This window comes from Myripristis murdjan, chromosome 12, assembly GCF_902150065.1.
Source record: "Myripristis murdjan chromosome 12, fMyrMur1.1, whole genome shotgun sequence".
Classification (NCBI taxonomy): Eukaryota; Metazoa; Chordata; class Actinopteri; order Holocentriformes; family Holocentridae; genus Myripristis; species Myripristis murdjan.
In genome coordinates this window covers 25,942,166-25,966,382 of record NC_043991.1, presented here as the reverse complement: position 1 = coordinate 25,966,382, position 24,217 = coordinate 25,942,166, and the positions used below count along the sequence as shown (strand labels likewise).

Genomic DNA, 24,217 nt, shown 5'->3' with positions numbered 1-24,217 from the left:
GTGGTTAAGGTTAGGGTAAGCAAAAAAAATATATATATCACATTATTTTTATTATGATGGCAAAGCATTTTTTTTTTTTTTTGGCATATTGATTAGGTTTAAGGTTTGGGTTGGGCATACGAATTTGTGGCTAGGGTTAGGGAAAGGATGTAGAGAATGAATGTAAGTCGATTAGATGATGCCTTTGCCACACAAAGAAGAAAAGGCAGAGGGGGGGTCTTTCCCAGAGGTGGGCAGTCCCAGAGCCCTGCAGGTCTTTGTGTCTGCCGCCAGACAACTCCCTTGTGATTTGCAAGTAGTTGTGTTTGTTTGTCTCCTTTAAATGGGGCATTAATTCCATGCCATCTGATCTGATCGGATTAATTATTGAATGGTTACAAGCTTGACTGATTATTATTATTATTATTATTATCATTATTATTTTATTTACTTTCCTATGGATAGTATTATTAAAGTGATTTCTGAATACAGTGCAATGATATTTAATAATATGCATGTCCTGTATAGTTTCAGTTCTGCATACATAAAAATACTATTCTAATAGGAACAATGACTTTCTCTAGTGAACACTTGAACAGCAGCATAAATAAACATTTTTCTTGGATAATCAATCCATCCAAATAGTTGAAAATCAATAGTCCACAGATAAATTGAAAGTATTTATTGAACAAATGGACACTGAACATGTGATGAAAAAGTAGACAGATGAAAGATGTAAGCACCAGAAATGGTCTTGTTCAGAGTGTCATGACTTATTTGGCTGATTTTTTTTTTTTTCCAAACAGGTTTTAATTATAAAGACAACAGAAAATCTTTGCTCCAAGTCATATGTAAAAATGTGAGGTATTCTTAGCTCATTTTAATTCTACAACGGATTTACAAAAAGAAAAAAAAATAATTTTCACATATTGGCATAATTTCTTTAAAACACGTTATAATAAAACAGAGTCCTGGTACAGTACATGGTTGATTATCATAGAGGAAAAACAAACCAACAAAAAACAAAATAAAAAAAAAAAAATAAAAAAATAAAAGACAATTAACATTGCAATAAATTTGTTCTCTGGAGCCCCAAATTTACACATTAAAAAAATCTATTAACTCCAAGACCAGTTGGGCGAACTGATATATAAAGTTGTCAGACAGAGTAGTATTGCTTCGACAAACAGAACCTTGCTCAGTCAGCAACCACGTTTACAACATTAAATAACATTAAATTAGCAAGAGGGGATCCATTGTATACAGCAAGGCTTGCACAATTATACACATTTGTGTTCAACTACAACAAAGATTTTTTTTTTTTTTTTTTAATTAAAACTATTTCCACTAGTTGTGTTCCTAGAGATATTACATACAGCTGTGGGGGGCTTTGTACAGCGAGAAAGAAAACTTGATTTTTCAAAAAATACTTCAAACCCTGTGATTTAAAATAGATACAAAGGAGATTTTTTTTCTTTTCGTTTTTCCTTTTTAAAAATTATCTCTAAAATATATTCCCTTAGAATAAGCGTCTCTGTAAATTGCAGTATAGAACAAAAATAGGTTTGAGTAAGCAACAGGTGTTTGACTATTCAGAAACTATTTAAAGTATTTTTTGGATGGGATATTACCATAATAGTGCATTATGGAAGCTATGACAATATGTTATGCGTATATGGATTCTGTACCATCTGAGCAAGCATGCACTATAAGCGTCAGAAAATTTTTGGCAGAGTGGTGTAATTACAGCACTGGGTTAGCACCTCATATAATTTACTTAGCACCATACATGAGAGATGGGACAGGATTAAAAGAGGTGTGTTTTGACTCCTGGACCCACTCTCTCCTGTGGCTCAGCTCTCCTCGAGGGAATGCCCCCGCCTGCAGCCTGTCTACTGTAACCAGGGTAGGAGAGTGTCCTGGTCCCATGTTGTGCTGGGTGAGCACAAAGTTTGCCCTCCTGTCTTTCATCATACGGGAGGAGAAGAAGGAGCTAACTTTATATCAGCATCAAGACGTGATTTCACGCTCCACAGTTGCAGGGGAAATCAATAAAACACTAAAAAAAAAAACAAAAAAAAAAACTACAGCTCCATACTTGTAGGCATTATAGCTGAAAGGAAGAGATAGTTATCCTAGATCACTCATCTCCATAACCACAGATATACTCCCTAATCACACGTAGCATCCAGTCAGTTTATATTCAGGGAGTGTTCAGACATATTTGATGGGGAATAAATACAGTATTAAGTATTCAATGATTTAATACATATTCAATTAACAGTTGACTGGGCGCCACTGGTTTCCCACATTAGGGAGTAGACTGACAGCCGTGGTCTCCCGTTCGGAGCACTAGTAAATTAAGATGTGATTTCTGCTCAATTTAAACTGATGAGTGAAATTCATATGGGCAAGAGTGAAAGGAGATGAGCACCAAAGGCAAGTAAGATGGCACCCCTGAAAAAGCCTTCAATATCACTTTATAATATAAAATTATCTTCTCATTTTCTATTGCACTTGAAGATTATTTCTTTACATAAGATAAATGTATAAAAGTTAAGGAATAAGCATATATATATACTGTATATGTACATTTAACTGATCCCAATTACTTTAATTCTTCTCTTCTAACAGAACAAGTTTTCCTGGTATTTCCAAAAAGTACACACAGTATACAGACAGTATACAGTACAAATAATAAGTTACTATAATGTCCGCTGATTGGTTAATTGGCAATATCGACTTGGCCTTGGTCTCCCTGCACTTAGCATTGTTCCAGAGAGATTGTGAGGCGTGGAGCCTTATTTTTTTTTCTTCATACTTGGCTTGGTGCGGGGGGAGGAGATCCTTTTGGGAGAAACTATTGCCATTTTGAGAAGACCTTAGTGCAAGAACTCCCCTGCTCCTCCACAGCTCTTCCACGTCCCCCTGCTCTGTGTCCCCCAGCTCCCCATGCTTCCTCCCTCTGTGTCTGCAGTCCAATAGGAGGTTGGCAGAGTGAGGCAGGGGCGTTTAGGGGAGGCTTTTTCCCACTTGGACAGTGCTCAGGGGTGGGTTGGAGGGGACTACTCCGTTCTCCACACCTGCGTGGAGGTGACATCCAGGGGAGATGATCCATCCCTTCACACTCAGAGGACTCACACAGCAGCCCTTATAGGAAGCACACAGGGCCCACCTCCAGGTGGTAGTGCGAACCAGGAACAGTCTCTGGGAGGTTGTAGATGTTGACCACAGGGAGCAAGGTCGGGTCCAGGGAGTGGAACACAAAATGGGTCTGGTGCCAGCGGCCATCCTTCATCTAAAACACAAACACAAAACACATTTGTAGTCTTAGACATAAAAGTAAAATAAGGAAATAGGATGCCACTGAACAAAATGAGCTGGACACCTTCAAGACATTTTATCAGGCCATAATTTATCACTTAATAAGAAAAAATGATTTAAAAAAGTATAGCAGATGACAACATGTTCTTACCCAGCAGGAGTCCTCTATGATATGTGGCTCAAGCTCTCCTCCCACCTCGATTATCTCCCCACTCCAGGCCTTGAAGCTCACAGCCCCCTTGGCAGCGGGCTGATCCTCAGCTAACCTCCACACAGGGACATTCAGGCAGTGGATGATGATGTGCTGCACTGCCTCTGAGCTCAGCAGGTGCAGGAAGTTCATCTGGACACGACCAACACTGATTTCGAGCTGCTCAAACACCCAGAAAAAAGCACCGGTTAACAAGACTGTACTCCAAAGTATATTAATTTACCATTCTCAGAGTTTTATAATCATGAGGTTGTTATTACTGTCTGATTTACCTTTGATACCGTGACTGGTTTCAGACAAGTCTGTCCACCTCCGGTAAAGTTGCAGGAGACTTCAATTGTATCTGAAGAGCAGCCCAGGTTGGGGTCAATCCAATAAGTGCCTGGGAAAGAGAGTAAATCAGCTGACACATATTTTCTCAGGATTATCAGCACAATTATGTGAATGTACACATAAAACATGGACTTACCATCGTTCATCTTCTGTTCACAGCTGTGCAGGTCCCTACAGATGCGGGCGGGGTTGTCCCGAGTGCCAAGCGGATTCTTCAGGCTTTGGATCAGGTTACTGAGGTAGTGGAGGGTCTTAAATATCTCTGCGCCCTGGTCCAGCATCGGCAGGTCCATCACTGGCTTATTCTGCAGACGGAGGGTCAGTGACAGGAGAGGAAAAATAGAGAGCAGAGAAAACATGCATTTTAAAAATGTAAATGCAGCAGTTAAGATAGACACTCATCAGTTGATTAGAGGTCTGATCAATTCTTAGAAAAGTCAAAGTCATACTCCACTGACCTCAGTCCTGAGTGGGGTGTGTGAGTCCACAAACAAATGAAGACCGTCCTCTCTCTGCACCAAAATAACAGAAAATAACAGAGATTCAGCATTTATAATTTCTTGATTCATAACTACTATTATATTTTGAAAAGTACATAACATCTTAGGAAAAACAGATGTATTTAATTTAGCAAAGATAAAGTGTCTTACAAATGATGGAGGGACACCTGGGGGACCCTGGAAAGATGGAAGAAACAGTAAATGAGAGGAGGAATTACCTAACTCTTAAATGGGACATTGCATTTATTTCACATTAAAATAAAGAGCTTACAGGGAGTCCGGGCGGCCCCCGAGGTCCAGGAGATCCCTGATAAATAATAAGAAAGTACTCTATGAGGTCGTATGTTATCAGTCAGGCATTCACAGTAAAATACTGATTGCGTGTAACAGCAGTGAAAAACATGATAATGCATTGCTAACATACCCTTGGTCCTTGCAGCCCCTGTTCAGAGAAAAAAAAAGGACAAATATTTTAAGCCTGAATATAATCACTGACACTTAGATTAAGCAGTGTGAACAAAGTGTAGAAAATGAGAGTCTGTGAAAAAGGTGTCTAGGTTGGTAAGACTCACCGTCTCTCCACGATTGCCCTTGTCTCCTCTAGGACCCTGTAAAGAGAAATGCACAGTCAGCCGGATGAAGAGTGGATGCAAAGACAGAGAGAAATGTAAGGGCTTATTTCAGGCTGGACAATACGTACTGCGCTTCCATTGGGACCAATAATCCCCATCGGACCAACTCCTCCTCCTCTACCCTGAGAGACAGAATCAGAGCAGCGAAAGAGCATGAAAAAAAGAAAGAGCATGAATTGCAGGTTCCAAACACGTTCCAAAGGTCCAGTCTCGTTCAATAGTCTGCTTACCATTGTGCCCTGTGGCCCCCTTGGTCCCTGTATGCCCTTTGGCCCATAGTCTCCTGGAGGCCCCTGAAAATAAGAGGGATAAATATTCATATACACTCATGTCACACTCAAAGCACCTGAGTTAAAACATGATACTCGACATGATGCCTCTGTCTAATGTCTAACATCCCTTGTCTGTGTCTCTTCCTCTCATCTCTTCATAGGGGACATTTGACACCAGTTTCCACATTTAGGACAATGTTTCCCACTGTTCTGTTAGACTCTGGCTATGATTGCATGCATACACACACACACACACACACAAATGGTGTTCTAACAAAGCCACTTTAAAAAGGCTCAAATGATCTTGAGTTATCTCTCGGTTTAATATTCATATTATAGTCATTATTCAGCTGAATATTTCTGAGTATTACTTGAATATGAGTGTGTTTGTGTTTGTGTGTGTGTGTGTGTGCATGACTTACAGTGCCCTACCAGTGCAGAGTGTGTAATATTTAAACAGTTGTATTTTGCCAAGAGCACCACAGATTAAAAAGATGACTCATTAAGAATCTGCAAATCTTCTCCTAGCCCTGTGGGATCAATGCTACTTTTCAGTGAGGGAGTTTTAGGATCCAATCACAGTGTGGTGTTAAATGACCCTGTGGGGTATCTGATCTACAGACACAAGGATCATACTCTCCAGAACTGAGATAGATGTCTATAGCAAATGGAACGGATTGGATGGATTTTAACAGTCGTATTTTCTGAGACTGTTTTGTGTGGTGAGGATAGAGTGTGCATGGTGTGCTGTGGTTGGATGTTGAACATACCCTTGGTCCAAATACTCCCATAATGCCTGGAAAACCTTGTTCCCCTGTATCACCCTGAAAAAAAACAAAAAACAAATAAATCAAGCATCAAGTTATAGAATCTCCAAAAGAAACACAAAGGGACACATGAGGACAAATATGAAAGGTTTTTTAAACACGTCAATACCAGTGTTACATCTGTTTAACTGTTTGTGGACTGATTTGCATCTGCTACTCACAGGTTGTCCTTTAGGCCCCGGGCCTCCTTGTTTCCCTGGCAGTCCCATGCCACCCTTGAAACCTCTTTTCCCAGAAGGTCCTGTCTGGCCTCGAAGACCCTGCTCTCCCTGGATAGATCGATAAATAAATGAATTAACAAGTGAAGCTGTGATTGGTGCACAGCTAAAATAGTTCAGGCCATCATACCAATCCAATTCTTGCATTGTAAGGCGCAACTCGTTTCCAAACAACAATAAATCAGTTGATGCAGCGAGTATTCCGGATGAAACCAGAAAGAAGATCAGTGGAGCGACTGGATAAACATGAATGATTTATTGTTATTTATGCAAACAAGACTGTGAGGAAGATGAACCTAGCGCTGAAACATTTGTCTGTGACTGTGAAAAAGACTCACCTAGTGTTGAAACGTTAGTGTTGCTTGTACCTAATAAATCATTACTGTTTATCAAATCGCTCCTTTGTTTTTTTCTGATTTCCAGAATATTCATCCAGAACACTCCCTGCATCAACTGTCTGCCCTCACTGTGAGTATCGAGCCGCCAGCTAAAGAGCAAAACATCCTCTTTACAATTATAAATCAGCTTTTGCCCTCCACCTAGCATGTCATTATAATTGCTCTTTGCATTTCTCATTTGATTCTATTTATAGTGTCATGCATAACACATTTCCTCCTTACCTTTGGCCCAAATGGCCCCTGATCACCTGGAAGTCCAACAACACCAGGTTTACCACGTGGACCAGCATTACCGGTAAGACCTATTTGTCCGTCATCACCATGCTCTCCCTGCAGACACACGAACAAAGCCATAAGAATAACATTAACCTTAATATTTTTTAAGGAGAATCAGTGAGGAAGTGATTTTTAAGAGTCCTTTATTTTGTCTCACCGGCATGCCTCTGCTGCCGTCTTTTCCTGGGACACCATCTATGCCGGGTGGACCCTCCTGCCCCTCTCGGCCCACCACGCCTCTGGGACCAGTGAAACCAACCACACCCTGAGGAGACAGCAGAGAGCTCGTCATAAATCTACACACAGAGCGGAATCAAAAACATGTATAGTGTGTGCTACTGGCTTCTCTGTGATAGACCTTTTTCGTCTTTTTTCACCCCAGTAGATCAATACAATTAACTTTCATCTGTGTTGGTGGAATTCATAACTTTTAAAATCACACCTGTTGCTAAGAGGAAGCAAAACATGGCAACAGATATAGGAGAAGGTGTGGATGTATGAGGAATCATTGCCTTACCATTGATCCTCTGGCTCCTTTTTGTCCTATCTGACCCTTCTTGCCTTTCTGACCCTAAGGGAGAGAAATAAAGTGAAAAAAATAAGATTATTACTCATAGTATATCTGCAGGGGGCTTGATGGAGTTGTAGATCAGTGCCTGTGACTCAATGATTGCTTCACCAGGTGGTGTCATTTCTGGCTTTGAAAATTTAAAGCTGTGGCTGCATCTGGCCACTAGAGGGTGTTGACACCTCAAGTTTTGTTAGTAAACAGAGCCAGGCCTGTTTCTGGATTCCTGGTAGATCACTTGTACAAATCCTGAAGAAAAGGGGGAGAAAGTGTGCTTTTGGATGGAAATGAGAGGATACATTTCACTCTCCCACGGCTCTCATTGAATTTCTTTATTATTTTGTCTCTGACCTCCAGTTCAAAAATGTGGTAATGCTGCAGACTTTGGGCAACAAGGTAAGCTGCTTCAAATGAACTTTTTCAGTCAAAAGTGCTGATTTCAGCAAGAGGCACTTGCGCAAGTGATTTGAAATTTGGATATATTCATCTTCTAGACAATGTGCAGCGTCAGAGAAGCTTTGAATGAAGCTGAACTGGCGAGGGGGTGAAGTAGAGGGCAGACGACAAGCTTATTCAGGCTGATACAGAAATTTAGAACGCTAAAAGCAAGAAATAATAACAGCCTGTCTGTAAATTATATGGTGGAAAGAAGACCCACAATGATGACTCCCACATTTTACTGCAACAAAATGCAGTAATGCAATATTGCTTAATGTAGCATGCAAGCAATCAGTATTGTATAATATTTTGTTCTCAACCCAAAAAAGAAAATAACAATGCAGTATTATTATTACAGTAAACAAACTTGCAAGATTTGTGTTGGAGTCATGGTCTATATTACCTCTTTGTTAGATGGTTCTACTGGACTTCTTTTGTAATTAGCTGGATAATTTCTCTCTTATGTGAAAATATGACTTTATAATGACCATAAACTGTGCCAGAGACCTGCTGATGTTGTTGTAATTCCTTGATTGCTGATGAAGGTCAATAAAAGTCACAGATTAATGAATGCTGCTTTAAATGACTTGATCTTAGTTGGGTTGAATCGTGCGTCATTAAACGGCAATGACAGCATTCACTTACATTCTATAAAGGCTTCGGCACATTTAATCCCCTCATGTGTCTGTGTGCAGACCATGTTTAAAGTGGTTAAATGTGTATTTCTGCACAGCTCAGCATTTTGATGACGATGGAAAAAGCCTGACTGAAGCTAATATACTGCAGATGATAAACAGGACTGCATATCAAAATACAACACTTAATGCATGCATGCACAGGCAAGCACGCGCTCAGCCAAACACAGTAAGCACCCAAAATGTTGTTATTAGGGGCCCAAGCACCAGAGGTGGAGTTGTCTTATGACTGCTCTGATTTTATTCTTTCTTTCTTAATTACTTCTCTGCTAAAAGTATGTGGATCTCCAAAACTGTAAGTGACCAAACCAAACTGACATAGTTTCCACGTCTTACCTACTGCACAGGCAAGCAAATTCATACCAGTTGGGCCAGAGGGTGGCACTATAATTATGAGTGTGTTTGGGCCAGAACTTGCAAAACCCTAAGTGTTAGCAACAAAATTCTTCATTGGCTGAATTTCCCGCTTCAGGATTCATCTATCCACACAAGCCACCCCAATTTTCGTTAAACCATAAGTCTGCTATTTTGCATTATGTGCAAAAACATGTTTTGCTACTCCTACAAATGTTGCTCAAACTTGCACAGACCACATCTGGATCTGGTCAAACAAAGTTATTATTTGGATTTTTGATATGCAATACCATTTCCCCCAAATTTGCTTTTAGAAATTTGAAGCTGAGGCTAATTTTACCAAAAATATCAATAGATCTGAAACTTCAAACACTTGTTGGGGAGTGTTTACTACTAGGGGGCGCTGCAAATGTAAAAAGTTTATATAAGTTGTAAGAAGGTATGTGGAAAACCATGTTTCCCGAGTGGCTTAGTCAGTAAGTCACCTTCTCTGGGGATGCAAGAGTCCTGTGTTTGAATCCCCTGGTGGCCAAGTCCTACTTCCCAGCAACCTGACAATTCATGTACGTGATGTGGTTTCAAATTGATGATATTGAGGAGAGGACTGCCTTTTGTGCTTGGACCTTGTGAATTGACACTTGTGGCTATATTTGCTTTTGTTTTGATAGGATATATCTTACTTGATCTCCTTTCGGCCCTTTGGGTCCTTGCTGCCCACGAGGTCCAGGATGTCCCTAAAATTGACAGGTGTGTTAATGAAAGCATGGAAATGCAACCAATGTGAGCATGAATGCTGAAGTAGTTTGTGAGTTTAGGATAGATAGAACTGTATGTTGAAATGAAAAGTGAGTTGTCATACTCACAGGGAGACCAGGGGCCCCAGGTTTGCCTCTCAATCCATCCACACCAACCAGACCCTGAAGCAGAGTTGCACTATATTACTACAGAAAACCACAAGAATCATTTTCAGAGCAGCCACGTTGAGCAATGATACTTACAACATATCCTGGATCTCCTGATTCACCTCTTTCCCCTCTGTCTCCAGGTGGACCCTGGTAAAAGAAAGAATTATATCAGTAAAATCAAGACAATTTTTTTGAAATGTTTATCAAACAATGCTAAAAATAGAGATTTACTCACTATATCACCCTGAGGACCAGGAGGACCCTCCACTTTCCCATCATCCCCCTGCTCGCCCTGCAGATGAAGATGAAAACAGTGAAAATTAAAATGTTTCATATCAGACTGAGACAACAGAGCCTTGACACTGTTTAAAGCCCTTCAAACAATTCCTAAAATAGCATCGAAATTGGAAGGTTTACATAGTTTATGCTGTCCTTTAACTGTATTCACATGGCTTGTTATGATGTGTTACAGCAAAAACATAACAGTGAAATGCTATCCTCTCCATACATGTGAAATCAGCTCTACTTTTGCATCTCTGTGCCTTTGTGTAAAATAAAACCAATGTTGTATTTACAGCAGGTTGTCTTTGATGAAGGGCCTGGGATATCAAAAGCAGGTTTGATGAGAATAAACTGCTTACATAGAGAGGTGTATTTTGGGAGGTTTTTTCATATCTCAAATGAAAAACATGGTGTTACTGATTACTTCTAGTCAGTCACTGCAGACAGAATGAAAGTATCTGGTTGGTACTGAGATATGCTGGGACCAGACTGAGCATCTGACTGAAGATGGGGCAAAATGATAGAGATCAAACAGTGTACACATAAAGTGAACAAGGTGTACCTTTTCACCTTTTGGTCCTGGAGGCCCCATGGGGCCCTGTGGTCCCTTATGGCCCTGCAAAGATAAACACATACAAGACAGCTGAATGAACAGCGTAAACCTCAGACAAAACATGCAGGTTATACTTGCTCATAAGCAGGGAAAATGTATGTAATGTGTAATATGAATCTGCATTCAACCTACTTGCCTTACAGGAATATTCCAACATTAGCAAAATACCCCTTTTAGCTTAGCATAAAGACTTTAAGTCTATGGGAGTCATTAGCCTAGCTCCATCAAAGTGAAAAATGACTCCCACAGACTTCATGTCTTGATGCTAAGCTAACATGAAATGCTACCTGAAGGAACCGAACCACTGGATGTACAGAGGATAAAATGGTACTGAACATCTTGTCTCAGTCTGGAAGTCGTAAAAAGAGTATTTCACCCAAAACGTTGGAATATTCTTTTAGGTTATAGTCGCCTAAAAGATAACTCACCTCATAACCAGCAAGGCCAGGTTCCCCTTGTTGACCCATTCGACCAGGAGCACCCTAGAGAGAGGAAGAGTTTGCCTCTTTAGTCACACTGCAATAGCAATCAATAGAATTGCATAAAGGCTTTCTAAATAGTTCAATACAGCATTTGTGTTTTTAAAAGTCAATGATAAATATATGTAACGTTACTGGTCTACTTTACCACGGGTCCAATTGTTCCTCTGGACCCCTTAGGCCCGACGAACCCCGGAGGCCCTGTCTTCCCCACAGGCCCAGTCTCCCCAAGGTGACCAATGTGACCTTTAGCCCCCTAGGCATACACAGGAAGTCATAAAACTATTAACGACAGAATAGCTACACTCACAGCATTTCTGCGACAAGAACATTTATGATGACTAAGTGAACATATTGGGATAAAACTAGAGTCAGAGAGGATCTGAAGAGGGAAAAAAAAAAACAACCTTTAGTCCTAGTTTGCCTCTTTCACCTATCTTGCCGGATTTGCCCTCTTGACCCTGCAGAGAGAAGAAGAGGCAGTGTGGTTCAAGAGTCAAAGAGTCTACAAGAAATGTGTGTGTGTGTGTGTGTGTGTGTGTGTGTGTGTGACCAGTAAGATAGGCCACTTACCCTGACTCCAGTGAGTCCAGGACTTCCAGGTAGGCCTTCTTTTCCCTTTAGTCCAATTTCACCCTTGTCTCCCTTGTCCCCCTCCTGACCCATGTCACCTTTTTCACCCTAAATAACATAAACAGTACAAAAGAGGCTAAGGAACAACACTGTACTGAAACTGTGCTTTTCTTTTGATACCTAAAGTGTTCAAAAACAGAGCAGGTCAACTTATTAGTGGCAGCAGCTGCAGTTCTGGAGTTGGTCAAGGTACCTGGGAACCACCTTACCTTGGCTCCATCAGGACCAGCTGCACCAGCCTCTCCCTCCAAGCCTGTCTCTCCCTGCACACACACACACACACAAACACATAAACACACACATAAAGGTTAGGGCGTGATGCAAATGACTGATAATGAATAAGGAGAATGAAATATTTAATAGTTTAAGGCTGAAAGATGTACCCGCTGTCCTATTAGACCCTGCTCTCCGCTGTTCCCAGCAAGTCCAATGGATCCCTGCCACACACACACACACACACACACACACACACATCAGACAATCTATATATTTTCTTTTAACAAAACAGCATATCTCTTAAATGATGGTCAACATTTAACAAAGTGTTCCTTTAAAGATGGTTTGTGACAGGGAGAAACTGACCATAAAAACTGTCACGGGCTGTTCTGGGGTTGATCAAAAGACCTGTGTGTCCCTGCCGGCCTGCCTGCTGTTTATAGTGAAGCAGTGAAGGGGCTGCTGTGTTCACAGTGACCCCATGCTCATTTACAGGCCTCAGGGGAGTGATGAACAATGAAACTACACACACTACCGAATTTATATGGAGGGGCAGCCAACTGTATCACAGCTCACTCATCTGTGCGTGCATTCAAGTACGTTTATGTGTGCGGGTGAACATGCACTCTATGTGTTTACGCATGTGCACTTGCGTGATAAACCGCAGACGTCACGCTGTAACTTGCTTTGATCAAGTAATGCATGTGATCATGTGATGTAAAAGTGTGCCGCACCTTTTTGTGAACTGAAACGACAAAAACATACTGATATGCAAAAACGTATTGCTCCTCTGTCTCACCTTCTCCCCTGGCTCGCCTGGCAGTCCCAGTTCACCCTCTTTGCCATGAGGACCCTTGGAAGAAACAGGACAAAGACGGAGAGCAGCGAGGGTTGACTGATTTGAATGATTGAAGGCTAATGACTCGTTGGCTTTAGACATAACACATCGTGGGCAATTTCCAGAGAAATAAGGATAGAGGGACACAGAGAGAAGACTCCTCTATAATGTGGGTAATTAATTTAATAAGACAGATTACTTCAATCAGAGAGCATTAATGATTCATAGGAGTGTGGTGAACAGATGCCTGAATGGCGCACTATCAACAAGCTAAACACATATTTAACCATTTAGACTTAACAATACTCAGGGCGTGTTTTATGTGTGTGTGTGTTCTAATGTAATTATCAGTGTGGCTATAAATGTGTTGTGAACATGTGTGTTTCACCTTCGGACCAATTTCTCCCAGCAGTCCCACAATCCCTGGTGGCCCCGGGGATCCCTATAGATGACAAAAAAAAACAACAAAAAACCAGAGATGAGAGTCAGACATAAAAAGCAATCAGTACTATTTGAGATTAATTACTGTTGGATTCCATTTAGCACTGTACATTCTCATAATGACAGATAAATCGGTCCATAGATAGACAGATGGATAGATAGATGAATAAATACAGAGGACTGCAGATGAGCCAAGTGGCAGATCAAGCCATAAACCATCCGAGCGGAGTTTGGCTTTGACCCGAATGAGTAATTGTATGACTGATTATGCCTCTAAAATTTCTCTGTCTCGGTGCATGCAGCATGATGCTCCTTGGTGGATTCCCATCCAATCTAAACAATAGCGAGGGTGTATCTGAGGCCACTCCTGTGGTTCATTTTATTCACATGACCACGCACGAGTTCACAAAAGTTTACAGCAGAGCTCAGAGGTGTATAGTGTACAAACAAAAGCAGCTGTGCAACATGGGAAGCAGAGATGAGAGCGTGCAAGGATGTTAGGAAGGAAGAAAAGAGGTGGTTATGAGCAATAAAAGGGGGAATTAGTGTATATCATTATAGTACTTGAGCACCTCCACTGTTGCTCCGGCTATAATAGCACTTTGTTAAAAGCTAACCACAGCAGCTCGCTTGAATCAGAACTATTTCGACAACCAGCTGTTAATAAAGGCCTAAAAATGTGGGGATTAAAACAAAATAAATGTATGAGGTAAACTAAACTACTGTGTCTCCTTGAGATAGACATGATTAGAGATCCATGTGTTTCAATAAGAAAGGAGGGGAACTTTTTCCTGTGTTTTACAAAAGGCACATAAATCTGTCCTCTGTTATTCTTGCACAGTGTTATTCAGAATAACACATTAGCACAATTATTTTATGATAAAACAGTATGTTCTCATTTTGTCATGTGCGTAACACTCGTCAAGTGAGCGCTGGTCATCTAGTGACGCCAAGTCCAAGAACAAACTGTATGATGAGAACCGTTTCTCCATGGAGTTTCTTCTGCTCAGCGTCAATATCAGACAGGCTACAAGCAGATTTTCTTTTAAAAATGTACTACAACAAAAACTGATGAATTTCTCATGAACATTAATGTGTTTTTTGTCTCCAGATTTTTGATTATTTTCAATTTTTGGTTTTGTTGTTGCATATATGACAATTTAATTGTTGTTTTCATTGTAGTTTATTTTTGTTTCATATGTAGAGATTAGTTATTTTACTTATTTACTGATCATTACATTTGGCTTGTTTTTTTTTTTTGTCATTTTGTGTTATTGATGCAGTGTGACTTTAATTATTGCTTGTTTTTATTGCTGCTGTCTTTGTGTGCACTCCAGGAAGATTTGCGAGCACTTTCTAGAAGGAAATGAGGATACAAATAAAGAATAAAGAATGAAAACTTGCAGACTGGGCATGGCTATCTGTCAGCTAGTACTGGTTTTCTGTGTTGTTGCTAGTGGCATAAGAAATATGCATTCCAATAAAACTCCCTGTCATTTCTCCCAGCTGTATCTCGTTCAAACATCCATCCAGTGAGTCAGTCACCCAGCTAGCCAGCAAGCCTGCCGCTGGCAGTCCGCTTGCCTGCCACTCCAGAGCAGATGTGTGAAGGAGGAGACAATTCCCTGGCTACCTTGCAGGAAACATTTAATACAGGCTAATATATTTTTAATAGACATTGATATATGTCTTAAAAACTAGCTGCTGGCTGTGAAATCTTGGAGTTAACAAGACTGGCCGGAGAGAATCAGGCCGCTGTTCATTGCCAAAGTGGTCCTAATAAAACTAATAAATATGGTTATGAAAAAAGAGGAGGAAACATTTGCTGATGGTTGACTAATAAATTATGGTGCAAAAAAGATTGGGCTGAGACTGAGACAGTTAGATATATAAGTGGAAGGAGAATGATGGTGAAAAGGTAGACAAACAACATCGCACTTCTCCTCCCAGCCTCACAACATCATTCCTCAAACAGACCATCCAACATGGCCACAGGGTCTGCAGGATCCACACCTCTCACCCTATACTGGTTAATCAGGTTCATGTCATTTATGCACAGAATACACACTCCACAAAATGAGCACTGCAGTACCGGACGTCTCCCACACTTTACCACACGGTGCATTTAGCCAGCTCAGACACAACATCTGCATGCAGGAGAAACGACGGGCGGTCTTACCGGCTCCCCAGCTATTCCCTTGTCGCCCGGAGGTCCTGAGGGCCCTGGGACACCCTGCAGACAGAGGGGTCAGTGAGATCAAGGTACGCACAAGCACAAACACACACACACACACACACACACACACACACACAAATACATGTGCACACAGTTCTCATCGGTGGTTTTAAATGTTTCATTGTAAAACAAAATAACAGCAGAAGTAGAATTGCTTGTTTACAAATGAAAAACTATAAAATAAAGTATTTTGCTTGCACTACTTTATCAGCATTAATGTACAATTCTATGTGCATAAAGCATGATAACACCTAAATATGAGGCCTGTCATCTGAGGTGGTAATCAATACTGTTAAGTTATGTTCCTCCCTTGATGAGAGTGATTATCTCAGTATGGGTGTATGTTTTTTGCTTTCCCCAGTGCACCAGCTGGTGTGTGTGTGTGTGTGTGTGTGTGTGATAAAAGAAAGAGAGAAAAGGCATAAAGAACTCACAGGAAAACCTTTAGGTCCAGTTTCCCCAGACTCTCCAATCTTTCCCTGCAGTGACAGAATGAAAAGAAGGATATCTAAGAATAGGATAAATCACAGCACCAGGATTCATCAGCATAAATGTCTGGGATGTTCACAAAACCGCTGTTGTGCAAGTCCTCTACTTGTGATGTGACAAAGAGGTAAGCTCATACATAATATGTTTGTCTCACTGAACCTGGCAAAGACATAAACTAGCCAGTCTCGCTCAGAGTAATATGTTGTTTCAGACTGAGCTCCAAGACATTGTAGGTATCATGAAGTTGCTCTAAATCAGACCGCTGCCCAGCGTCTCTAGAGGAACATAAGCAACAATAATATATGAGAGAGAGTAGTGGAAAACTACAAAAGTAGACCGATGCTTTACCTCCAGTCCAGGGAAACCTATTTTTCCTGGAGGACCGTCAGGACCCTGTGAATAGAAAGAGAGAGCGCAATGAGCTGAAGCATGCCACGCAATTTTATTGCACACCAAAATGTGTTTTCCCTATTTCTTTTGTGTATTTGTGTATGTTGGATTGACCATGTTTACCACTGTGAGGGCTCTAGAATTTTTATTATTTTTCCTAGAAAAACTCATCGACAGACTTTGCGTGGGTGAGCAAAATGCCCCAACTTCTGGAACATTTTGAAATATTTTGAAAGATTATGACCATTGTGTGTTTATACAGTCTAATTTACTGAAAAGTTCCCAGTTTTAAATATAAACTAGGAAACTGCAATAATAACACAAACAACTGAATATTTCCCTTGTGTCATTTTTGATAGTGCCCATTTATCGAACCAGTTATCAGATGGAGGCTTAGATGAATGAAAATATACAATACATACTTAAGCCAAGCCCTTGTCTTGCTGAAGTGTCTTATACCTTACTTGTGGCTGATGCAGTTGATGAAATGACCTTTGACCCCACCAAGATTCTTACCGTCTTGCCCTCTAACCCCAGCTCTCCTGTTGGACCGTCAGGCCCTCTTGCTCCCTAAAACACACAAGACAACTGTCACTTCACCAACAGAGGTCACTGTAACACAGCCAGATGGCCACAACATACAAAAACACCTCTGTGCTCTCACTTGTCACCAATAATACTCCAGGCAGTGTGAGGGCTGCTGTACCCGCAAGCCATACTTTTCAGGAAAAATAAGTAGCTCTGATGGGTACACTGTACAGTAAACACATGTTGGTGTGTGTAAATCAATGTGGAACATCAGTGGGCTGTGTGCAGGTGTGTGTTTCTCAGAGAGAGACAGAGCGAGAGAGAGAGAGAGAGACTAATGGATGTAAGAGTAAGTTATTGGCCGCTCTATAGGATGTCACACACACAGCACTGATCTACAGAGGTCAGACAGATACATTGGGTTCACACTTGAAAAACACACACACACCTTCAGAACAGTCTGAGTGTTTACATGACATGGGCGCATCTGTCAAACATAATCAATCCAGAGTGCTTAAAAGCCCACTAGGCCAATGAGCAGTGATAATAAATGGCAGCCAGGCAGTGGACCAACGCACTCCATCTGCTCTGCACCTGCACCTGAAGACGGTTTCTCCTCTAGGCTCTGGAAAGGCTGCCTCGCTGACACTGAGAGGATCCTCGCTGGTGGATCATCAGTGATGTGTCGGCCTGTGGGTCACGCTTGGCTCAACGCGATTATAAAAAAACAAGAGGAAAACCATGACTCTCTCGGGATCATTAGAGATATTTTAGGAGGAGGGGATGCAGCCACACAGGCAGCCTTTTTGTGTGAGTGGTTGATGACTGGGCGCAGTGGGAGTTTGGCCCAAGGAGAGCACTGCTAGCTGAAGTGCTATAAGCCTATTATACACAGAACTGGATGAGCAGCACTCATTAACATTCCTGTCTGGGGTACCTACTACCTACTGCTTGCGTTTACATAGTTTGATTAGCTACTGTGTGGGGAAAACGTTTCACCAACAACCAACATTCAATCAAGTATTATGTTGCAGAGTTAACTAATTGCATGAAGCTAGACTAATTCTTCTGTCTGACCATTGCAGAAAAGAAAGAAAACACCATTGAAAAAGACCATGGCTTCAAACAATCAAAACCATCACTATGATCTAGCTTAATGCCAACCAGCAACTTCCAAGAGGGTGAGGTGATTTGTATTACGACATCACTGTGCTCCTCAATATGGAAAACATTAGCTGACCATTTATAGGTCGGTCATCATGAGAAGTTATTACATATAAAGTAACCACTAGCAGGAGAAAACTTTGGTTTATGGGTTATGGTTTCATAAAACAAGAAAGAATAGAGAGAGAGAGAGAGAGAGAGCAAGAGAGAGAGAGAAATTGACATGGGTGTGATTTCTCGAGTGGTTTCCTAGGCGTTGGTGGTTCGTTTCCCACATACAGTTTCATCTCCGGCTGATCCCCCATTTTTTCCATGGTAGAAACATAGTTCAGTGTCATGTTTCTGTGTGAGATGTTGGAGTCAGGACAGATGTTATGTTTTTGTCAACATGTTACGATCCTGTGCATCATGCCGAAAAGCTCACATCTAAAAGACATACTGGCCAACTGTACATAGGCCAAGACAATGTAAGTGGAAATAGTCTGATTGTTCCATCTCAAAGATTAATTAATGACGACTCTTCCTTTCCTGTGCAAGGGCGAGGCAGTTTATGACGGGGAAATGGAGTGTGGACTCTAGGAATCCTGTCCCTGGATTATTTCAGAAAATAATACTGTGATCTGAAATTGACTATATTATAGCCTGAACTACAGCTAAATTCCCTTATGTTCTATTTAAAAGTAACACGACAATTTAAGTAATTGTACCTGTAATAATTCTGTGGTTGTCATATAATGTAATATTTGAGAGATTTTCATGACAGAAAAATTAGCATTACTGGCATGCTGTAAAGACCACCTACTGCTGTGAGAGAAAGTGCAGGACCACATAGTCTCATCCCTTTTGAATTTGCCCACAGGTTTCCACACACCCTGCTGCCTTCACTTGAACCCAAACACTGGAAAGTTTTGGTAATGTAAATTTCCAACCAGCAAAAACAATTTCCTAAAATTTCATTTCCCAAAACTGGGGTGGCAGCTGGACTTGCAAGGCCTTTTTAGGGTGTCAGTTGCCACCCAACATCAGCCATTGGCTGCACGTGTCCTCTTCTTTCCAACAGGTCTCCCAAAAGTAGACCCTCAGTAGGCATCAGTAGGCAAATGCACTGGTCCTCCTAGACTCTGTAAAGTGTGTGTTTCTCTATCATTCTCATGTGTGTGGGACAACCACCTCTACAGTGTGTGAAGTCCTCTGCTACACTCAGGTATCTAGTCTGGGACTATCCAACAGTTATGGATCAGCAGGAAGATTTACTGGCAGTGGGGGCTGCTGACATTAGCATTAATTGAAAACACAGCTTGAGACATGCAAGTGTATCCAGGCCAAACACAGCCAGGCCCATCTCCCATTGAGGGCCCAAACAAAGAGGCTCAATGCTATTTCATCACACCTGCCAGCTGGCTCGGTGCAGAGTCCATGGACCACAGCTATAAAAAACATCCATTAAAAGGCTTTGAAAAAGGTTAGAGACGGTTTGCACACCACAAAAGAACATATCAAGGATAGAGATGAATATAGTGCCAGCAGAAGCTGATGTGTTTCCATTCAGTGTACTAAACCTAGTCTCAAAGACATCATTTACTGTAAACTGCATCCTTATTGATGGCGGTTACTGCCGTCATCATCAGTATTCATTTGTATCATTACTGTCATTCTTGCTTCAAAATCATTTCAATCTTCAAATCATTTCATTCTAATTGTGTCTGTCAACTGTGAATTATAGAATTCATAGACTGTATGTTCTTCTTATGGTCTATCACAAGTCCAGTCCATATTTATGAACATGACCAAGACTCTCTCAAAACTAAAAACTAACTGTATGATAATATCATCAATCTGCTGATGCTCCAAAGATAATGAGCTGGTAAAGATAAAAAGATAATAAACATTTCAGATTGGATAGGTTTTACCAGGGGAGCTCTTTCTAATGGCACCCGAGCATAATCACAACTTTTATCTGGTCCCAAAAATCATAACTTTTGTCAGAATGACACTTAGCCAGGCAATAATTCCATCTGAAAAGGCCTCTGTGTGCCTCTGGGATTTGTTTCCTTCCAGCTTGGGAGCCATAGCAATAATCTGACAAATTTCAGGGTAGTTACTAATGTCATATCATGTTCAAAGTCTTAGGAACTGTTATTAAATGCATCATTTTTGGTTCCATTCAAAATAAGGTGTTTAGTGATGTGATGAATATTTTCCTGGGCTTAACAAGGAAAAATGTTAAAGTTGATTCCTGTACAGTAAGAATGACACAATTATCCAATACTGTATTCAGACAGATTTAGGAAAATCAATTAATTTGTATTTCATCGGCTTTTGATTCTTAAAAAGGTTAGAGGGCCAAAAGCTGTTGCCTGGGTTGTTGTGGTCGCAATGGACGGTGTTTTATAGGCCTGGAGCCCTCTGCTAACCCAGAGTGACTGAAAAGCCTGGGAACAGGGCTTGCTGGAGAGCTCAAAGTGGATATGAGCCGTTGTTTGCCCTCCAGGAGGTTTCTGACACGGCCGGTTTCCCAAATTCTCTACAGCACATTTCTCTGTACAATGGTCTCCAGAATATGTCACTATAATCAATGACAGTCAGGTCAGTTTTTCCATGAAAAATGCCATGTAGCCATGCTAACGGCTGGTCTTTAACTCCTATTACTGGTCATTGTTTCGTTTTTATGGAATAAAAAATGAGCTGTTTGTTTTACATCACTGGAGCTCTTCCAGAAGTTATAATGAGCTCTGACTTCTGAAAAGGATGAAACAGACCCACTCTGTAACTCTGACCCCAAGAATGTGTTATGCAAGCACCCATGTCCAGTAAACACACATGACATCACTGCGGAGGCCACTCCATATCATTTCATTATGTGCCACACTAAACCTTTTCCTACATCTCAACAAAAGGAATGGCAGACACACACTGTTTATTTTTTATATAGACAGACATATAAACACACCTACTGTGCGTGCATACACAAACACAGTAATGCACAGGAGGACAGACCATTTTCCACGTGTGCAGTCCATTCTTAAGGCTGGGCACTGTGCTGTGCTTACTGTACAACACCACTTGACATCTAAACTGCATAAAGTACAGGTGTGAAACATAAAGCTTACCCGTCTGCCTTTGGGTCCTCTGCTACCGATTGGCCCACGAGATCCAGGGGGACCCTGAGGAACAAAAGAAAAGCAGGATAGAGAGGGAAAGGGAAGGGTGGGGGGAGAGATAAAACAAATGTTTTAACTGACAGAGCACAGAGCCCCTGCTTGCTGACCCTGGGGGGCAGACTGACCTCGGGAACACACTATTGGGTTTGTTGTTAGATCTGTCACTCACACCAATTAAAGGCCCTGCTCTGGAATCCCGTTCCTCCGAACCCCAGAGCCCTGTATTTATGTTTGTTTTGGTGGCTCGGCGGCCCCCACTTTCCATCGATGCTCGCCCTGCACCCTGTCAGAGCTGGCCGTGGCAAGGCCACAGCGAGGGGAAACAGGGGCAGGGGCAACTTCTAATTGGTCGGAGGTGTTGGGCTTTTGACTGACATGAGGGTAATGCAGCTCCAGCAGGAGGCTGCCAGCTCTCATAACACTCAAAGAAACTTTGGCAACAGACTGTGGGTTATTAACACTGCATACCACTGTCGTGTGCTGAAAGAGGGTATTGGCCAGAATACCTATCCACCAAAGAGACACTTTGTGTAAACAGACACAGCCACAGCCAAAGGTGCTGGTCATTTGGGATAATAATTCAACAGGTTCCTGATGTGTCTTATAATGACATGTATTTTGTCAAAGCCTATTAAAGATTATTGTTTCCTGTCAGTATCTTCTGACAGAGCCACACTTTCTAATCTGTGCCTGGGTCGAAGCCTTGCTGGAGTCTCTTTGGTCAACCATAGCATTGCTAATCCAATATATCAACTGCACTCACAGTGCTGGATGTAAAAATAAGGGAGCCGTATGACTCTGGTGTCAACAGTGATTGAGCTTCTGTATGGAGTGAAAGACAGAGAGAAGGGGCAAAGTAAGTAAAAGAATAGTGACTTACTGGTCTTCCAGGTGGTCCTGAAGGCCCAGTTTCACCTGGTGTCCCTGGATGACCCTGTCACACGCACACACACACACACACACACACACACGCACAATACATAACAGATCAAGGATACAGCTGACATGAAACAGAGCGCTCTCCTGGTGATTAACTAATAAACAGAGTGAATGATCGTATAAAAACAGAAGCTATTTATGTTTTTAGCGTAAAAAAAAAAATCTCAAGGGAAGTCTGCAACTGACTCTAAAATCTGCTGAGTCAGTCCGATGCAAATCAGTTTTGTAACAAAAATGCTTTACATTCAAGAGGTGCAAAGAACACTCCAAACTGTTTTGTTTCATTTCATGTCCAAGGTTCAAATGCTTTGTTTGAAGTGGGAAGGATCATAAATGCGCACACGTGCACACACACACACACACACACACACACACACACACACACACACACACACACACACACACACACAAAATACACAATGTGAATGATGGGGTTTGTAAGATAAGATGAAAATTTAATGATCCCCAAGGGAACACTGGACCATTACAGCAGTAAATACAACCTAGAAATTATATTAGAGTAAAATAGATTTCTGGTGATCATATTATTATTATTATTATTATTATTATTATTATTATTATTATTATTATTATCTGTGTGATGAAAATACAGCAAAGATAAGTGTTGTGTGCTATCTGTAGAAATGCCCTGAGCACTGGAGAGTACGTCTACTGTAACACGAACACACAACTGGGAAAAAGTAAAGACAGACAGACTGAGGATATAATGATTTTATGTCTGCAAACACACTACATTTGGCTGCTTCTATGTCACCTTTACTGGGTTTCTGATGGCTTATCATGCTTTTTTTTGACAAGGCCATTTATCAAAGGATAAATATATAATGGGGAGCATTTTCACTCAGACCACTCAGAGTAACAGGGTCCAATAAAATCTATCTAATGTGCTCTCTATAGCACAGTAGGTCTGATCTCATGCTGCACCTCCACAGAAATACCTCCTGAAAGCCAGCAGTATGAGCTCTCTATCAACAGTCATAGATGTCTGCTGGTCAGCTCTCTTCCCTTTGTATGATGCAGTCTTTTCCACAGGGACTGTTTCTGTTTTGCAACTGAGAGAAATAGGGAAAAAGGGCCAACAGCACACATCCTGGTGTGCCTGTGAGCAGTTAAGTCCTCAGAGATTCCAGTTGGCTGTCAGCCAGCAGGAAACAGCACTGTGTTTCAACAAGAATGATGACTGACTTCTTATCCATCCCAGCCGGTTTTGCACATTAAATGGCCCCAAATAAATGAAGCTGCTTTATGAAGGTCTCTTGCTCTGTGATTGATGGGACAGACAACTGGTGGGACAGTGAAGGCTGGCTTCATTTCCCATGAGCCCCCCGGTTTGGGGGCCAAAGGTTTGGGGCCACCTTTGGTCCAGCATACTCAGAGGGATGGACAGACAGACAGACAGACAGACAGACAGACAGACAGACAGACAGACAGACAGACAGACAGACAGACAGATAGATAGATAGATAGATAGATAGATAGATAGATAGATAGATAGATAGATAGATAGATAGATAGATAGATAGATAGGGCCCTATAAACATATCCTTCATTCTGTCTAGAAACCAGCCAAGTGCACTACTGATAAGTAAAGGAAAGCTCCCTGCATGAAGAGTAATGATCCTCCTCAACTCTATTAAGTAGTTTTTAAGTTTGGGGGCCATCCTAAAACTGCAACCCAGATGTGTTTGTTAAAGATGGCCTGTGAAGACTTAAGTGTACTAGGCCAACTACAGTACGCTCTCCATTATTTAACTGACGATAGAGAGAAGATGAGTGTAGATAAATATTTAGCAGGTCTCACAGCTACAATGTCAAAATAAAGATCGGTTAGTGTTGCTACAACACTAATATGACCTG

General features: G+C 41.3%; 1 protein-coding gene across 1 annotated transcript in view; it reads right to left on the bottom strand.

Annotated features, from left to right (window-relative positions):
- Positions 1–646: 646 nt before the first annotated feature.
- Positions 647–24,217, bottom strand: part of col27a1a (collagen, type XXVII, alpha 1a) — a 110,504-nt gene continuing 86,933 nt past the window's right edge. The window contains exons 28-62 of the mRNA XM_030065872.1: positions 22,281–22,334; positions 21,350–21,403; positions 17,064–17,117; positions 16,506–16,550; positions 16,103–16,147; positions 15,612–15,665; positions 13,380–13,433; positions 12,953–13,006; positions 12,321–12,374; positions 12,147–12,200; positions 11,878–11,985; positions 11,712–11,765; positions 11,453–11,560; positions 11,254–11,307; positions 10,775–10,828; positions 10,166–10,222; positions 10,024–10,077; positions 9,889–9,942; positions 9,706–9,759; positions 7,488–7,541; positions 7,128–7,235; positions 6,917–7,024; positions 6,240–6,347; positions 6,022–6,075; positions 5,210–5,272; positions 5,048–5,101; positions 4,920–4,955; positions 4,772–4,789; positions 4,619–4,654; positions 4,498–4,524; positions 4,306–4,359; positions 3,984–4,152; positions 3,787–3,896; positions 3,455–3,673; positions 647–3,277 (exon numbers count right to left, since the gene is read on the bottom strand). Coding sequence (XP_029921732.1) covers positions 3,131–3,277; positions 3,455–3,673; positions 3,787–3,896; positions 3,984–4,152; positions 4,306–4,359; positions 4,498–4,524; positions 4,619–4,654; positions 4,772–4,789; positions 4,920–4,955; positions 5,048–5,101; positions 5,210–5,272; positions 6,022–6,075; positions 6,240–6,347; positions 6,917–7,024; positions 7,128–7,235; positions 7,488–7,541; positions 9,706–9,759; positions 9,889–9,942; positions 10,024–10,077; positions 10,166–10,222; positions 10,775–10,828; positions 11,254–11,307; positions 11,453–11,560; positions 11,712–11,765; positions 11,878–11,985; positions 12,147–12,200; positions 12,321–12,374; positions 12,953–13,006; positions 13,380–13,433; positions 15,612–15,665; positions 16,103–16,147; positions 16,506–16,550; positions 17,064–17,117; positions 21,350–21,403; positions 22,281–22,334 — 2,484 coding nt within the window. The 3' untranslated portion in view covers positions 647–3,130. The remainder of the gene's footprint in view (positions 3,278–3,454; positions 3,674–3,786; positions 3,897–3,983; positions 4,153–4,305; positions 4,360–4,497; positions 4,525–4,618; positions 4,655–4,771; positions 4,790–4,919; positions 4,956–5,047; positions 5,102–5,209; positions 5,273–6,021; positions 6,076–6,239; positions 6,348–6,916; positions 7,025–7,127; positions 7,236–7,487; positions 7,542–9,705; positions 9,760–9,888; positions 9,943–10,023; positions 10,078–10,165; positions 10,223–10,774; positions 10,829–11,253; positions 11,308–11,452; positions 11,561–11,711; positions 11,766–11,877; positions 11,986–12,146; positions 12,201–12,320; positions 12,375–12,952; positions 13,007–13,379; positions 13,434–15,611; positions 15,666–16,102; positions 16,148–16,505; positions 16,551–17,063; positions 17,118–21,349; positions 21,404–22,280; positions 22,335–24,217) is intronic.